General features: G+C 42.5%; 3 protein-coding genes across 4 annotated transcripts; 2 read left to right on the top strand and 1 right to left on the bottom strand.

Moving 5' to 3' along the window:
- The first annotated feature begins 1,500 nt into the window (after positions 1–1,500).
- Positions 1,501–4,505, top strand: LOC136420542 (ly6/PLAUR domain-containing protein 1-like). The gene is made up of 3 exons (XM_066407493.1): positions 1,501–1,747; positions 3,177–3,314; positions 4,014–4,505. Exons 1-3 carry the CDS (start codon positions 1,690–1,692, stop codon positions 4,280–4,282), a joined length of 465 nt encoding a protein of 154 aa, XP_066263590.1. The 5' UTR covers positions 1,501–1,689; the 3' UTR covers positions 4,283–4,505.
- A 1,408-nt stretch (positions 4,506–5,913) lies between these two features.
- Positions 5,914–9,024, bottom strand: LOC136420361 (protein N-lysine methyltransferase METTL21A-like). 2 transcript variants are annotated; one of them, XM_066407225.1, is made up of 4 exons: positions 8,672–9,021; positions 8,304–8,527; positions 7,219–7,327; positions 5,914–6,444 (listed from the first exon to the last, which is right to left on the bottom strand). In XM_066407225.1, exons 1-4 carry the CDS (start codon positions 8,673–8,675, stop codon positions 6,056–6,058), a joined length of 726 nt encoding a protein of 241 aa, XP_066263322.1. In that variant the 5' UTR covers positions 8,676–9,021; the 3' UTR covers positions 5,914–6,055. The 2 variants fall into 2 exon arrangements, with proteins under 2 accessions (XP_066263322.1, XP_066263321.1); XM_066407224.1 differs by having other exon boundaries at positions 8,304–9,024.
- A 5,564-nt stretch (positions 9,025–14,588) lies between these two features.
- LOC136420360 (transcription factor Sp5-like) lies at positions 14,589–16,797 on the top strand. Its single transcript, XM_066407223.1, has 2 exons — positions 14,589–14,807; positions 15,351–16,797. The coding sequence occupies exons 1-2, from the start codon at positions 14,757–14,759 to the stop codon at positions 16,329–16,331; spliced, it is 1,032 nt and encodes a 343-aa protein (XP_066263320.1). The 5' UTR covers positions 14,589–14,756; the 3' UTR covers positions 16,332–16,797.
- The last annotated feature ends 628 nt before the right edge of the window (positions 16,798–17,425 follow it).

The following is a 17,425-nucleotide window of genomic DNA, read 5'->3' as shown; positions in this document are numbered from 1 at the left end:
AAGATATGGATATACTTATAGCACTTAGCTTTATGAAAAATAACCAGCGCATTGGTTCATTTGGCCATGTGACGCAACCACCGGAAGTAGCCGCTCAAAAGCGCCACTTAGTGATTCAAGCTAGTACTACAGGTAACTCACCTGTCGACTGTTTTTACCTGTTGCTGCTAGTGTTGTGTTTGCTTCTTTCTTGATTTTTACACGAAAGGGGAACATTATCAGCTAGTAAAAAAAGATATTGTTAGCTTTAGAATTGTGAAGAGGTGGCTCTAATATTTCTAGACTATTCAAAAGAGTTGGAATATAACATTTCTTTGGACGACTGGATAAAACTTATGAATGCATACTGCCCCCTGTCTAAGAATGGAATAAACCGTGTCTTGTTGTTTTGCACCTTTAGAAAAACTGGTTGTTCAACTTTGAGTGAACCAAGAATGACCTCCTCTTAATTATCTTGGAGGCTAAAATAGAGGTTTTCGATATTGAAGTAGATTCGATAATAAAACCTCCTTGATTGAGGACATGAAAAAAATTGTAAACGGCGTGAAAATTCAGTGAATTCTACTTTGGCGCAAATGCAATAGTAGACGTTCTTTGAAGAAAAGTCGAAGTTGCCCAAAGGCCATGTCTATGGGGACAACTTTTAGGTATCGCAACACAAAATCATATTTCGTTAACGCGTTGCAATTGAAAGTTATTTTAAGACAATTATATCATATATCATGATATCATGATATTCGCATTTTCTTTCTCCTGTGACATGACTATATAAAATGTATGACTCTCTAAGTAGTTTTTTTCAGTCTTTATTACAAAAGCGCAAGTTCTCGAGAACATCTTCCCAATTTCACAATCCCTTAGGGCCCTGTCACACCTGTGCGTATATGCAAGTCAAGTCCGCATGAGTTGCGTATTAGCAAGTTTTATAGGTTAAGTTTGCAGCCGAAGAAGTCATTTCTTTGGTTCGATCACTAGGCTGCACAACGATGGGCAAAGTACTAGTAGAAAACATCTTCTTCCCTGCAAACTTTACATAAACCAAAAAAATGTTCATGCGAACTCATACGCACTTGAATATACGCACAAGTGTGACAGGGCCTTTACAAGTCGCGTAGACGGATACGCGGTTCCACTTTTGTAATTATCAAAACACTGCGCTACACAAACTATATGACACAAATATATCTTATCTACTTTGGTAACAAATATATCTTTAATATACATTGTGGTAACTCCTGTATGAACGGACTTATTGTCTTCAAGTCTACCTAAGAGGGCGTCCTCTCCTATTTTCCTAGGCTCTACCAGCCTCCGCGGGTCGCTGGGAAAATAGTAGAAATTTGCCAAAATAGAGTCAATTGTATGAAGGGAGTCGGCTACGGAGATAAGGTAGTATACTGCGAATGTTACCCTCCATGGCCAAAGTCCCATGGCAAATGTTCTCCCTATAGCTGGCGCGGTTAGTTTGGTAGAGACTACTATTTTCCCACCTAATCCCTTTCAAAACCCCTGACAGGCCCCCGCTACGCTTCACTGAGCCGCGTCCGTTTTACCCAACACACCTTGGGGCACCAGTTCAGGCCAATTCTCCACCTTTTGTCTAATTCTAACGTCTTGCCTTAAAGATCTGCTAGACCTAAGTGTTAAGAAGGCATCAAGGTCCCTTAAGAGGTGTACAAGTGGACCAAAATGGCTGGAGTGAAGGAGTATATGGTGTGTTTGGCGGTCCTTTTCGTCATCCCTACAGGTAAGTTACGCCACACCTATTGTTGGTGTTCCTGTAAACACACAGTTACGTGAAATATGTCCTTCTGGTTTTGCCTGTATATACGTTTGCTTTTGCGATCGGAAACCGAATATACAAAGGGTTAAGATATCTGAAAGTTACAGATACAAGATGTTCATGTTTTAGGATGTACATTTAGTTTTCTAACAGGTGTGTTTTTTTGCGGAAAAGATGGCTTCGTCAGCACCGACATTTTGTCTCATGAATATTCATCATGTAAGACTATCTTGGCGGAAACATCGTTATACCATATACAGACTTATTTTGAGTGGAGCTTAAAGTGAAACATCGCAAAAATGTTCAAGATGGAAACATTTGTATTTCCGAACAAATCTTTTACTGTCTTGGTTGTAAACGTTTATTCAATGCTGCCATTTCAAATACTATTTACTTGCTCCAATTCAAACAGAGTGTCGACTACTGTTGTCTTTTTATCGACCTCTTGTTTGTATTGAAGATCGGGGCAGACTATCCATAGTAAACTAAGCTATTACAACTTGTATATAGTGTTTCCAAGGCGCAAACGAAACAGGTGGTTTGAAAGTGATCTAAAGCCCAAACTACGGAAACAATAAGTGAAAGAAATAATTCAAAGAAAATCAGTCTCTGGGGTTGTTTAAATACGATAGCCCTTAACTTTATATTCAAAACATTTGCTATGAACTATTACGCACGCTTAGAGCGTTACAATACAGTCAGTATAAAAAGGACGAGATATATTTGCGTGCATTACTAGGAAGGATTGAAATGGAGACGGGACAAGCTGACACAAAACTCCGCCATGTTTTTGTCATGCATGATTAACGTCTTTGTCTGCCAAAAAGAATTCAAATCGTTCATCAAGTCGTCCTCTTTTGGTGAGCACTAAATTGCATTACAAGCATTTTTGTTATGCACTGCAGAAAAGAAATTTAGTGACAAAGCATTATTACATCAGAGATATTCCGCTAAAACTTAGTAAAAGTCAAAGGTATGTGTTGTAGAAAGCGTTGTAGCCCCTGGCAAGTATGTGTCACCGTAACATGCCCCAACTGCTACGATGTACATAGGACTGGTGTGACTGGAATAAATGAGAATATCGTTTTACATTTCGTCAACAATCTACAGGGGTTTCATGGACTTACTGTACGGAGGTACTAACAGTAACAGTTGTTTTAATGCGTTGCCCATCGTTTCAAGAGCAAAACTTTTAAGCAAACGATGTACATTTAAGGTTCTCTGATAAAAGTTACATTGTAACTTAAGAGGACCTTTAATTGCACTCTATCAGTGGTAATTCCTTGAATCAATAATGAATAATCAAGAAATTAACAAAAACTCTAGGAGATATGAGATCTTTCTTGTAAGGAAGATTATTAACTAACATTTACAACGCCTTATTTTGTTCCAGTTGTGTTTGGCGCCCTCCCCTTCCAGTGCTACGGGTGTACAGGCCGGTACACGGACGACTGTATCTCCAACAAGGACATCGTCAACTGCACCAGCGGACAGGACACGTGCATGATGGAGGTCATCAACTTCAAGTCATGTGAGTTTACCACCAACATTTCAATTCTATGAAACACATTTCCTGCGATTCAGCTCGCTTGTGAGTAATAGATAACGTTAGTACTTTAAAAAGACAAGAAAGAAGAGTGCTTTGCATATCTGTTTTGGTAGATATTAAATATTCTTATTTCTTAATATCCGTAGTTATTTTAATGCAGAGGAGAGACTGGTAAAGGGGACACTGACAGAAAGTTAGGTCAAAGGTCTCAGAAATGTCCCAAAATTTCCTGTCTCCAATTTTCTGCTATATGCATGTCTGTTGCCTTATGGGAGCCAGTGGGAAAATGCATACTATTAGACAGAATCAGTGAAAAATTATCAATTTTGAATAAAACAAGAAATTCACAGGCTAGAAATATTTCATGGAGGTATGACAGCTTCTATTTCTTGTATGTTACAGCAATCACCTAGAGACAAAAACAGTAAAATTTTCTTTAATTCGTTTTGTCTTACATGGTTATATTGATCTGGCCAAGCACACCGGGTCACCCCTACTCTTCTCGATAAGTGTGTTGGGTTCTTGGTGTGCTTGGCCCCCAAAAAATGTGAGCCTTAGTGAAGCCGCATTGCACTACAACTAGCTACTTGCAAAAGCAACATGCTTCACCTCAATTGAGGATGACTGCTTTATCCTTTACTTAACTGGTCTATAATAATAAGTTTGGTCCTATATTTCTAGCTCTACAGAGGAGATACACCAAGATGTGCACCACCCGTAACGCCTGCCAACAAGCCAAGAGCAGGTACAGCAAGGGGTGTCACAACGCAGAGGGCGCCATCTGTGTGACCTGCTGTAACACCGCCCGCTGTAACGTCCGACCCGACCCCACCTACGGACCCGACTGGGTCCGCCTCAGCCGCAGGAACGCAGGCGTGTACGTGTCGCCAGGGGGCGCCGTTGTCATGACCGTCCTTACCGTGTTAGCCATGCACTTGGTCTTCCACTAGAGGAGTGCTGCATATCTTGAAATGTACTAGTGCTGTGGTTTTATTTCGCGGAGACCTTTTACAGCGAAATCATACATAGTACCAAAACCCTATTGTACTACAGAATTGTTTCAATCGCAAACTTCAAACACTGAGAAAGCAAGCCTCCTTTGCATAGCCTCTACCAGGCTCCAAAGGTCGCTGGAAAAATAGTAGAACTTCCAGCGACCCATGGAGCCTGGTAGAGGCTACCCTTTCCCTCCTACCGCAAAACAAGACAACAGCAAAAGTAAATACAGTACCAGAAGACCCAATCAAAGGGTCCAATTGTACTATTGTACTAAAAGTGTGCAAATTCTGGTTATGAAAAATCCTCCGATAAGGAAAGAGGCCTTTAAATATCCCTTTTGATAGCAATGTTCTCTAACAAAGAATACAGAATTATATTACCTGTATATGCAAGTGCCTTTAAAGCTTTTACATTTCCTATTCTCTTAATAACTATTGGGTGCAGTGCAAAGAACAATCCTACAATGGGTGTATTGAAAACTTTCTATTTTAGATACTGTACATGCCTAGTGGCTAAGATATTGAGTAGAATAAATGTGTTTTAGAATTCTATAGCCTAGAATAGCAACTGTTTTGATCAGTAAAATCAGTACTATGCAGTTTAAGATCACACATTTTGTATCATTGTACAATATAGCCATTGTATATGATCTAAAGATTGCTTTTTTTACTGATACGTGCTTTAATCTTAGAGAATAATTGGACTGACAATCTACAACTTTTAGTTCAACAATGTATTGTTATAGAATAGCTTTTTTGAGTAGAATTTTGTTGTTTGGTGGTTGATTTTGTATCATAATTTTGTCTTTTCTATGATTCCATGGGAACATGAAATAGTTTTGAGCAAAAGACTGAAACCTTTTTTTAACGCTTGTTTAACTTCACTCTTTTTATGCAATATCAAGGACAAATATACAGGCTCGTGCCAGAGGCGTTGCCAAAAATACACTAACAACTGTTTATGGACTTGCATACATGTAGAAGTGTATCCAAGTTGAGGCACAACTGTGAAAATAAGACATGTGTTCCTTTTTTTCCTTTTCTTTCTTCATATGTTGTCTTTTCGTTTGCATATAAAACAAGAAAGAGAATCTATTCTCTGGGATACATATGAAAAATACACTTTGTACAAAAAGAACAGTTTGTTTGTTTGTTTGTTTTGTCTGAACTGTAAGGTTTGATCCACTCACACTGGGATGGACCCCTACTGTTTTCAATAAGTGTGGTGGGTTCTTTAACGTACTTGAGATGTGGCTCTCCTCAAACAAAGAGCCTCCAACTTTATGTCCCATTTGAGAGGACGTCCCTAAACAAACTATCGGGGTGTCCCATAACTTCAAACGTAAATTTACGAGTTCGACATCGCATTGCACCAGTGTCGGTTGTCAGATATTCATTTTCACCTGAGTCAAATGAGGAAATACATGTAGCTGTAATGTGCCTTTCCCAAAGGCACAACATAGGGGACTGCTAGGGATTTGAACACAAAACCTTTAGATTCTAAGTCTGCAACCCTAGCCACAAGATGACCTTGACACCTCAAAAGGATTATCAAAACTAAAAAAAAAAAATTGTTCCTGAAGTCTCAAGGCACATACAGTTTTATTTTTGCAGTTCAGATCAGAGCACATTATTGCCGATACACATGTATAAGAAAACAAAGTCATAATCTTTCAAAAACAATTATCACAAACTTGTACACGACCGTAACCAAGGAGGTTAAATTTAACCTCCTTGCCGTAACCTAGCCTTATACAATCTTATATCCCTTCTTTGATCATACCTCACTTCCTTAACTTCAAACTTTTCTTCCAACATCTTAAGAAAGTTTGTGTCCCTCTCGTACCTGATCTTACAGCCTAGAAGCACGACAGTCTCACAGTTACTTAAGTGTACCAACGTCTTCAAGAGATCTTGGAAAGTCTCCTTTATGTAGATGATATCGGCTCCGATGACATACTGGTATGAGGTAGGGTAAAGGTGTAAGTTTTGTCCCCAAGTGAGCTCTTTGATGACAACAGGATGACGGGTTGTTCCTGGTAGAATGTTTGATTCCACGTTTCGTCTAAGTGAAGCCAGGGCCATTTCTCTTTCAGTGATCGTCACCTTGGCTCCTGCATTTGATACGACATAGAATTAGAACAACAGCAATATGGCAATGAATACTTGAGCTAAACATAAAAAGTGGAAGGCCATAGGTTTTCTTTTTAGATCAGCTCAGTCCTACAGTAGTGTTTAGATTGTGATCCAAATAAAATATATTTTCAAGATTTTCTTGGGGGTCTTAAACAGTAAATGATCCCCCCCAAGGAAAATCTTAGAATAGTCCTATTAAAGGAAGACCACCTGTTTAGTTGATAGGACCATGACATTTCACCTTTAACCCCCACCATGCCATTATCACCTGCACAGGTGACATACAGGTGGGTGTGGTTTAGAAGAAATGTGCAAGACACATAGTACTCAAGGCCAGAGCTGACAAGACAAGGTCTCTACATTGCAAAGTGAAGCGACAAGGTGACTTGAAATACAGGTAACATTAACCTTCTCCCTGATGCCTAACTCTGTAATCAATAGAGAATGGGGTGCCAAACGTTGTTCCATGGTCAGAAGGCCAAGGAATTTTTGTTGAACTGTTGGTAGAACTGCCCGAGCTCGTGACAAAGTTCTGTCAGTGACTCGAAGTGTCAGGCACTTTATCATCACAAGAGCAGGGCACAGTTCAAACTGTGAACCTGTTTACTGTCATTCTTGATTTGATTACTAACATTTCAGACAGTGATGTTTCTTCCCACTGTTAAAATTAAAGGCAGTGAACTACTTACTTTCCCAAAAAGCTAAAACTACCATCGGATCCCAACATTAAATGGATGTACAGTATCACTCACCCTGCAGTGCTGCCACCATGCCTGTGAGTCCTGTCCCTGCCCCCAGCTCTATCACAGTCTGGTCTGTCAGGGTCACTTCAGTCTCCAGGTACTCCCCCAAAACAACCGCCTGGAACAACAACAGACTCTTAGTACATGTAAGGTAAAGGTAAAGTGGTAGAACCTCAGACTGGGGACGAAGCATGACGCTTTTTCGTTAGCTATTAGTGCCACACAGCTTTGCTACGGCTCATGTATTTTTTGCCAAGCACGCTGGGTCACCCCTACTCTTCTCACGTAAAAGAACCCAACACACTTAGTACATGTATTAGAATATAACTATGAGGGTCTGCATGGGGGGATTGAGGCAACGTGGCATTCGACTTTGCGATAAGAATAATTTGTCATTAGGGTTTAATGATGAATTCAGGATAAATAACATGCTACGTATAGAATTAAAGTGACTTTCACAAGGACTTTTCCGTCAATGCTAATAACACTGAATTAGAGCCAGCTACTATCAAAGGTGAATTAATTTGCTTGCCACACATGACATGCAGACCCTCATCTAGGTTTGAAATTGCAGCATGTACTTGCATGCTTTTGATTTGTCAAGTACTAGTACTACAGAATAGGCTGCGAATAAGTCATCATCAGATATCTAAAAAGTCTTTGTATTGCTTAATTCCCTTCAACATTAGATTAAACTAGAATTTATGAAGGGTTTTGGAGCAAATACGGACAGGTTCACGATAAAGTCTTATTGCTGTCAGGGAAAAATTGTAAGCTGACTTGACATAATTTGTAGGAGTGAACATAACATGTTGCTATAGTATGGGGCACTTCAGGCGGTGCTGAAGCGCCGACTACTAATCGTTGATAGTACTGCAGGCTGTAAGGCACGAAAGCTACATTTACCTTATGTACTAGCATTTATATACTATTGTGAAAATGGGGGGCAAGGATATGAATGTTAACAAAATCATACTTGTAAATCTCTTCAACAGCTGACTCCTTAACCTTGTGGTAGTTTCTAATTCCCTGCAAAGACTTGGATCTGCCCAATATTAAAGTTTTGACTTGCGCCCCCCTCCCACTCTACTCACCGCGTCCCACACCACAGCTGCTACGCCCAGTTCCCGCCAACTCTGCCGGATCACCAGCTCTCTTCCCGCCAACTTGAACTTCCTCTCGGCCAGGTGGAATGGCGAGAGCTTGTCCTCGTCATAAGGCACCACGGCTAAGGCGTAAGGGTTGTCGTTCCTTCGGTCATCTTGGTTTGAAACCCGTCCCGAATCGCACGTTGTTTCTGTGTCATTTTGTTGAAAATCTCGGAAAAGTAATCGTTCAAACGTTACTCTTTGGCAAGAAAATGTTTCATGGTTTCCTTGGCTAGAGGAAAACCGGTTTAACACAACACAGAAAGTGAAAAGAAACGGGATAAGAAAGGAAAGAAGTGAGTCCAAACCATTACCCATCACAACGTCCACGTCGAAGGTAGAACCCGGAAGTATTCGTTTCTGGGGTGATGTTCATACCTATTCTGCTAGATGTCGCTTTTGACACGCGCGGTGCCATTTTGCAAGATACATTTATTTTGCTGGCCGCATAGGGGCGCTTGTTATTCAGTTACCCGTTGAACAAACCGAAGCTGTCCACGGCGAAAATACACGTGCTAGTGTTGTTCTTGTAGTAAATAAAACCACGGAAGGAAATAAAAGATCCAGAAATGTGACTGAGGGAACATCACATTCAAGATCTAGTCTTCTAAGCCATTTCACGTCGACTATTGGACAATTTTGGATCATAAACTACTGGTGTTTGAGTAATCTTCAAGCAGAATGTTTGATCCGTCTGAGTCTCGGTGTTTTTGTAAGCTTTGGTACTCTTTTCTTGTATATGTACTCACTTTTTAACAGATGTGAATCCGTCAAAAAAGTACAATGCTAGGAAATAGCTAAATGTTGCAAAAACAGACTAAGAACGTGCATATGATCCTTACATCTGCTTTGAGATTAATAACGTTTTCAAGAGCGCCCAAGAAACGGCTGTAGTCTGGTGTCACAAAACTGATCGTCTGAACTAAAAAAAAATCGTTGGTATGATATTTCATCATTTTCCAGTGAATACAGCACACAGTCAGATACACAGTAAGTAGTTTTATTATTGATCCTGGCATTTTCAAATGTATAACCTCTGCGGGGCAACGAATTTAGGACATGACAAGTTTCGTCATACATGTAGGCACAGTCGTAGTCGTCATACATGTAGGCGCACAAAATCAAACATTCAAACCAAGTTCAAACGCATTATCAATTGTTTCGTGTTCTCTTCGCTTGGAGCCAAACTTGCATAGCCTCTACCAGGCTCCACTGGTCGCTAGAATGATAGCAGAAATTGACCAAATAGACGGTAACATGCCATGGAGTTAGCTAGCCCAGGAGTACAGTTTGCGACCCAGGCCAGCTAAACTCACTTCTCTCGTTATCTCATTCTGTCTACAGTATTTTGCCTTTTCCCCCCCTTTTTCTAGCATCCTATGGTAGCCTCTACCAGGCTCCGCGCGATCGCTGGGGATATTGAAATCGGCCAAATAAAGTGAATAGTATGCCAGGGGTAGTGCGATCGCGCGGAGCCTGGTAGAGGCTAATCCTATGGGGCCTGGTACTGTAGTGGTAGAGGCTACTCGGAGCCAAACTTGCCATCTGGTTCCATCGCGTGCGAGCGCCTGACACATGGCACGGTACCGGAGGCTCGGAGAAAGAATTTTCGGATTTTGTTTCTCCAAAATTGAGGGTAACGATATTTATAGAGAGACTATTTCCTGAATGCCAGTTTGAAAGAAACTGAATATATGGTACATTCTATACAGCAGCTTCAAAGATATACTAGCACCTTTAACCAGTCGACTGGGCTATCTTACAACGCTCGCTTGCGAAAATAGGGGGCAAGAAAATTTATTGTGAAAATGGGGACTTTTCAAAAAGGAACAAATAAGCAGATTACACAAAAACGTTGGTAAACATTTTTGGAATTAAATCATTCGCTTATTCTTTTTATAATTTGCCCAGATATCAAAGACTTTCCTCTATTTCTTACCGAACTTTCCCGCTTGATGACCTTAGATTTCACAATTCAAACTTGTCCAAATGCTTTCTTTTCCACACCGCCCCCTCCCATACGATTTGTCCCTGACGCACTCTTAAGTACATGTATATGCACGGCGCTTGGCACAACGGAAGTGTCAATTATGGCAGAAACGTGCTAAATGAATTTTCACAAATTAACCAGAATTTGTAGTGTGTTACATAATTCCCCCCAACCTGTCACTTGCTTACAACAACGGCTATTTAACCTCCTTGATTACAACAAACAAAAAAACAGATTATATGCAAAAGTTTTTCTTGGATTCTAACTGTTTTCTGGTTATATTTTGTCCGTCTCGTTGTGCCGATGTTTCTTTTCCATCTACCGGGGCGGGCCGGCGATGTCGGCGGCCTCGCAAGGCGATAGAACCGATACTCTTGAAGCCTTCCGCCGCTCCCTTGGGACCCGTGGCAACAAGCTTCCCTGTAGACTTGAAAATAAATATTTATTTCCATCAAAACTATTCCCATCGTCGAGAATGCCCCCATGTTCCATCTGTTTTCAAGTTTATAACTTTAAGTTTAAACAAAATGAGACAGAAACCGTTATCGCCGTTAGAGATTATAGGACGAGATTTGCATCTATTCTGTGGTTTGGAAATCTTTAGTCCAGACTCGAGTAAATATTTGCAGGGAAAACATTTGCTCAACGATGTTTCTATTGCAAACCAATTCCTGAGACATTTTTCTTCGTTTTCAAAACGTCTATTGCAGTTTACCGCTACTTTCTTGTCATAGGTTTTAAAACTAGTGACATTGTAATACTATTTATTTTTTCAAAATTCCGTCACATGGGGTTCAAGATCTACAGTTCATGCTAACAATAGAACAAATACTGAATAAACCAATTCTTGTCGTATTTCCCCAAAATACCTTTTTAAAAGACCAACCCTACCGCAAAAAAAATCCTGTCGTGTTCTTTAGCTGATCGAAACCTTCCAAGTTTTAATTCCATTCATTATGAGAAGGGGGCACGACGTCGGTTTTATGGCAGACAAAATGATTTCGTTAGAACAGACAAACAACATCGTGCGCGAGACAATAGAAGTGATTACGTTTGGTGATTACCATTGTAGAAGAGTGCCGCCCCTTGCTCCTCCCAGCGTTTTTCACAGCCGGCGAGATCACAGCCGCAGTAATTATCAGCTCACACATTGACGATTGTCTCCCTTGACAAAAGCCCCCCCTCTTTTCCACCCCCTGCTAGTCCACAGGGAAGCGACTCATGAATGAAAATCTGTGAAATTTCGGCGGCGGTTTCTTTGATGTCTGTGTTTAAAGTGTCTGTGAGTGTAATGGCGTATAATGACGTCTTCATTCACACCCAATTGTGTCTTTTGAAAGATCGGAGGATTTCGGTGAGAAGCTTAGGCCAAGAAAAAGCAAGCCATAACAACAATTTTTGGCTTCTCTATCTAAATAAAGAGGATTTGTAAAAATCCGTTTCTGTAGGCTTCTTGTATCCATTTTGCATTAATACGAAATCCGACATCAAAGTTGTACACACATGATACATAAGTTCAAAGAAGAGAAAACATATCACTACTTACTAGGCATTGTTAAAAAGACAGGAAACAGCAAGATTGAAGGTTTTAGGAAAATTACTGTGGGAAAAAGGCGTGTGCACACAAAAGAGACGGGTACATCAAAACTTCCCTCATAAAAAGTGATAAGTATGGGATTTTGTTTTTGTGCTGATATATGCAGGTTTTGTGTTGTTTTATTCTGTCTCACCAAGGAGGTTAAGATAGCATTGGTCTCGCTTACAAGTGTAAAAACTTGTTTCCGTTCAAGAAAGTTTTAGAATTGCAGTAACTTCAGGACCGGAACCGGAGTAACCGTTTTCCTGCACTTTATTTGAAAAAAAAAAAAAAACACGCTTTGAGGTCACTTATGTATATCCTTCTAGTTCTACATGAAAAGCATTGTACACGTTTCTGATTGTTTTGCAAAACTTTCCCATTTATTTTCGAAACGCCCCAAACTATCTGCTGCATTCGTCCGTCACTAGCGGTACCGTGAAAAGTTTAGGAAAACTTAACTGTGTAAGGGTTTGCGCAGGTAACACAAAACGAGGTCACCCTTGTTTATCTCTCCGTAGTATAGCATTGCTTGAAAAACTTTCGCATTTATTTTCAAAATATCCACTTCGTTAGTTCGTCAGTAGCGGTACCGTGACAATAGCACAAGTCGTATTCATCTGGATTGCAGTTATCCTGTATTTTGGAAATTTTAGGCCAGGCAACAAATAAAACGAGGTCATCCTTGCATATCCCTCTAGTACGTAGTAACGCATTGTACACGCATTTATTTTCAAAATGTTCCAAAATCTCCGCTGCGTTTGTCCGTCAGTAGCGGGTCCGTGAAAAGCGGCACAAGTCGTATTTATCTGGTAAGCCCCACAGGCCTGACAGCTTGTGCCAATGTGTTGGGCCTGTGTGTGCGGGGGAAAGGCGATCAGGGCGCTATGTTCAGTGTCATTTACCGATGATGGGTTTCTCATCTGTGGCCGGGGCCAAACTCTCTCTGATCAGTGCCGAAAACGTAAACAAGAGCTCCGCTGAGAGCCCAGCCGCATATGGAGTCGCTTGCCATCCCCTGACCTCAGTCTAGCAGCTGTGAGAGCCAGTCTGGTTTTACCTCAGCCTGTCGTCTGATTTTGTCAAAATACCATTCTTTGGGTCAGTTTTTTCTCGATTTAGCTCTTGTTTTAGTTTAGTTGGTGTATTTCGGCCCTTTTTGAAGGTTTAGGGAGAAGGTAGAGGCGCTTGCTCGCTTGGTATCCTCGCTCGCCCCGGTATGGGAACAGCAAATAAATCACGAGCGGGAGAATCTGTCAGGGAAAGCGGATCCTCACGCCTAATTGAGCGCCGAAAGAAATGATTTCGGGGCCGCGTATAGCCTGGATGCCAGACCCCCAAACTCTGAAATACACTATAGATATTTCAGAGTTTGGGGGTCTGGCATCCAGGCTAGGCCGCGTAAGATGTGAGGCAAATGTCGTCTGAATGCCCCCGACACAGCTTGAGGACATGTCATTTTTGTAAACTTGTGCATATATTGTTTGCGGGGGGTGCGGGCCCGACAATTATTGGGGGCAGAGCGCGGAAGCCATCGGTATGTGTAATGTAAATTATCCGGCTGAGTGGAGGGAGGGCGGCGGAGGCGGTCAAAGGCGGGCCTGGGCGGGGCACTTACAAGATTGTTGGCCCTAGTCGTTTGATCTTCCCCGCCCCACCGCAGGGAGCCCCTCTCCCGGAATTCGCCCATTTTATTTTTACACTCCGGGCCGTAAGTGAATCCAGCAGGCCACGATCTCAGGGTTACTTCATAGACCTCTTCTGACGGACAAATTCGGCGGAACAGGCGATAGAACTGGCCCACACACGTTAACAACTAACTACACACACTGAATCTTTTACATCGCTTTCTTTCCCCACTTATCCACAAGGCTTTTGTCTGCGCCCACTAAGCCAGTCGGAATCGTCGGAAAACTTGAAAGACTCGCACCAAACTAAACACTCGTGTTGGGCGAAGTAGACCGCCATTATTTGCTTCAGTTTGCGCAACACAATTACCACTAAGAACGCCACACACAAAAAGTTCTTTTTCCGTCCGTTATAACTGGAAGTATCCCGCGGAAAAATCCCAACGTGAGTGCTACTTTATTGTGATTATAAAGGGACTAGCAACAAGGTTTGAAAAAGGAGTGTTTTTCGTGTGTGTTCTACAAGTGCGAAGCGCCCTACTGCGTCGGTTCGTCACATCTTCATTTTCTTATCGAAGCCGAGTATCTGGCAGAAGAAATTAGCAGATTTCGCTGTCCGATAACACAATACCTGTTTTACGAACAAAGCCTGCATGCAATAGTCGCATTGTGTGTGGCAAGCCATGTGACCCACTGATCCAATCCCCATATGGGGCGATCGGCTTCGCTCCTTTGATCAAGAGTTGGCCCCTATTTAGCATGTAGATAGATTACGTGGCTAGTGATTAGGTCGTTCTTTTACCCGCCTTTGTCCCGCCCAAGACAACCCCTCTAATAATCGCTAGTATTTTACATGTCAACAAACAAGCCGCGGGAGCCCTGTGTATAGAAGGGATTGAATTTCCTTTTAAATCGCCCGCTGATCACATATGAATGGCGGGCGGCACACATCAGAGAGACTTTGTCGCGCGACGATTGGCTGGCGGTGGGATCATAGGGAGTTGCAAGTCTGGTCTGTGTTACCGCCTTTTCACACCGCATGCAGAAAAAGGCTGCGTTTTGGGAGGAGAAGTTCACAATTAGCCGCCCCTCGCTCGTGACCACATCTTGCTGAGAGTCAGTCCCTGAGTCCCGACCTACAGCGAACTAACAGATCACCGAGCGACGACAAGTCAGTCCTTCGGCACTACGTCCACTCGACCCCGATGGCCGCAGCACTCGCCGCCTACCCACAGAACACACAGTTTTTTCATCAGGTAAAAATCTTTTCCGATCTGTGATTTTTTTTAGACGTAACACATGTTGATGGCATGTTTCCTCGTAAAATACCTCCGTGTGCGCCTCTGACTGTGCAGAGGTACAGAGGGCAAATGCCTCCAATGTGTGGTCCGCATTTCAGTTTGTTTCGGTGCCATTTCGGCCGATATGTGCTCCGCTAACTAGTATTACTGGAACACAACTCAAGTTTGACTACTGTACACTGTTGACCGTAGTTTTGGCTGGTATCACCACTGTTTTGAAGGTCCTCCAAGTTTTTGCGTCTATATGATGACTTAGAGCTAGTCTTGAGTTTTTTCATCATGTTATGTATTATTGAGTGTGGTTTGGACGTTTTCCAAAATTTCTTAGTGTGTCCTTGGGTTGTATCGATTATGGAGTATGGAGTGTGGTTTGTTTTTGTTTGTTTTGTTTTTATGTTTTGGCGTAGAGAAGCCACACAGTAACGTATTAGTCTTCTATCAGTAAATACTATGACGATTTGGTACACGATTATAACAGTATTTTATTCCTTATTCCAGCCAGGAGCAGAGCTTCAGAAGCCGTCTCCTCTCGCCATGCTGGCAGCAACTTGTAGCCGTATCGGCAACGGCGGTGTACCAGCCGAGCTCGAACAACACCGGCTCTTCCACCCATGGTCCACGGCGATGTCCTCCTTCACGCCCGCCGCGTCTGTGACGGTATCCGCGCCGACATACGTCGCCCCGTCGTACGGGACACATGAGCTCCCGCTGACACCGCCAGCAGAGCCCGGGACAGCGTCCTTCCACTACGACATGATGAAGCTTCAGAGCGGGTACCTACACGCCCAGACACTGAGCCTTCCACCGGCGCTATCCACCGCTTCATCCGCCTTTAGCTCAGCGCCTCTCCCCGTCATGTCCAGCCCGACCAACTACTCGTCTTCACCGCCACACTGCAGCGAAGAGTCCATACCCTGGTGGAGTATCCAGCCGTCCGTGAAGCCACACATGGCCCCCACGTTCATGCGGCCTCCCCTCATGGCTTCACCAGCCGAACTTTGTCAGTATCCCGCCCAGCTTGCTGGAGTATTACAGAAGCCAACTATCGCTACGGCCCGTCGGTGTAGGCGCTGTCGCTGCCCGAACTGTCAGAACTCCACCGCTGGGTCCCCCAACAAGAAGAAGCAGCACATCTGCCACATCCCCGGCTGCGGGAAGGTGTACGGCAAGACGTCGCACCTGAAGGCTCACCTCCGCTGGCACACAGGGGAGAGACCGTTCGTCTGCAACTGGCTGTTCTGCGGCAAGAGCTTCACACGGTCCGACGAGCTTCAGCGTCATCTCCGCACACACACCGGGGAGAAACGCTTCGCCTGCCCCGACTGTGGGAAGCGTTTCATGCGGTCCGACCATCTCGCCAAGCACGTGAAGACCCACGCACAGAAGCGGGCCGGCAAGCCGGACTCCCCCGACAGTCAGACCAGCGACATCGAGAACAACAACGAACAGAACCATCACATCGACGTGCAGTCAGACTAGAAAAAGAACTTTCAAAAAGAGTGCCAAAGACTTGCCATATATGAACTGTTTCCCAAAACAATGCCTTCAGCAGAAGTGCAGTGTTTGTAGAGAAAATGTACATATTGTATATACCACAACAGAGCCCTTTGACCACTTTTGTAAGATAACATAAAACAGAGTAACGTTATTTTGTGATATTTTTGTTACGTGAGAAAAGAAGACGAGGACTTGGTCCTTGTGTAATGTTTTATAAAGTTAAAAGTGTTCGTTTTATAACAGTATTCACAGTATATCAATGACATACAATGTACAACTGTTATGTATTGCATTTGCCGTACAATCTGAATCTCTATCCGATGTATTCACTATAAACACACGTAAACATCCGTTGAAGATACCATCAAACGTATTGACATAGATACACAGTTCCCTTTCCCTGAATTATTTTATTCTTATGAATAAACCGTCCTGATGTTGAAATTAATTCTTCGTTTGTCGTTGTCACTCTTTCCGGGTTAGATATAGGGTATCCTCTACTAGGCATTCCTAGATATATGGGTAACACTAATCGAATAACTTCAATATGGAAAAGTAGGCAACGGTAACTTTTCCCAAACTACGAGACTATACCCTACATGTCTCAATATTCTTCCTGTCAGCTTATTTTGGTATTTTCGGACAGCGTAGTTCGCCTGAATGCGAAATCATTTAAAGCAAGGAGGTTAACCTCCTTGTTTAGAGTGAGTTTTGTACGAAAACTGGGTAGAGTTTCCTAACAGAGAGCCTATGTTACCAGAAATATCTTTAATTCATTCTCCTGATAATTTGGTTTAATTTTAGTATCTTTCAGCCGGCGCAGTTTGGTAGAGACTAGACACATGCTAAAGCGGTGGATCATATCCTAAATGAGAGGGCCCATTTATCTTATTATTCTCCCCATAATTTGACTTAATTTTAGTATATTTCAGTGAGCGTAGTTATGATATGAGTAGACCAACAGATGTTTTTCTTGTAAAAACTAGGGAACATTTCCTAACTGAAAGGTACCTAAATACTTAATAATTCTCCCGATAATTTGCCCTAATTCTAGTATTTTTCAGCCGGTGTGGTTT

The sequence above is a fragment of the Branchiostoma lanceolatum genome, chromosome 15 (genome assembly GCF_035083965.1).
Source record: "Branchiostoma lanceolatum isolate klBraLanc5 chromosome 15, klBraLanc5.hap2, whole genome shotgun sequence".
In the NCBI taxonomy this organism is placed as follows: Eukaryota; Metazoa; Chordata; class Leptocardii; order Amphioxiformes; family Branchiostomatidae; genus Branchiostoma; species Branchiostoma lanceolatum.
The sequence above is the reverse complement of the archived record's forward strand: the minus strand, read 5'-3'. Positions and strand labels throughout refer to the sequence as shown.

What these genes read in the sequence shown, in the direction of transcription:
- LOC136420542 (XM_066407493.1), top strand. Translation starts at nt 1,690, where the DNA reads ATGGCTGGAGTGAAGGAGTATATGGTGTGTTTGGCGGTCCTTTTCGTC. An exon ending in CCTTTTCGTCATCCCTACAG is followed by an intron (nt 1,748 to 3,176) that starts GTAAGTTACGCC and finishes ATTTTGTTCCAG; the next exon opens with TTGTGTTTGGCGCCCTCCCC. An exon ending in GGTCATCAACTTCAAGTCAT is followed by an intron (nt 3,315 to 4,013) that starts GTGAGTTTACCA and finishes CTATATTTCTAG; the next exon opens with CTCTACAGAGGAGATACACC.
- LOC136420361 (XM_066407224.1), bottom strand. Translation starts at nt 8,675, where the DNA reads ATGGGTAATGGTTTGGACTCACTTCTTTCCTTTCTTATCCCGTTTCTT. An exon ending in CAGCTGTGGTGTGGGACGCG is followed by an intron (nt 7,328 to 8,303) that starts GTGAGTAGAGTG and finishes TTGTTGTTCCAG; the next exon opens with GCGGTTGTTTTGGGGGAGTA. An exon ending in CATGGTGGCAGCACTGCAGG is followed by an intron (nt 6,445 to 7,218) that starts GTGAGTGATACT and finishes TATCAAATGCAG; the next exon opens with GAGCCAAGGTGACGATCACT.
- LOC136420360 (XM_066407223.1), top strand. Translation starts at nt 14,757, where the DNA reads ATGGCCGCAGCACTCGCCGCCTACCCACAGAACACACAGTTTTTTCAT. An exon ending in ACACACAGTTTTTTCATCAG is followed by an intron (nt 14,808 to 15,350) that starts GTAAAAATCTTT and finishes TCCTTATTCCAG; the next exon opens with CCAGGAGCAGAGCTTCAGAA.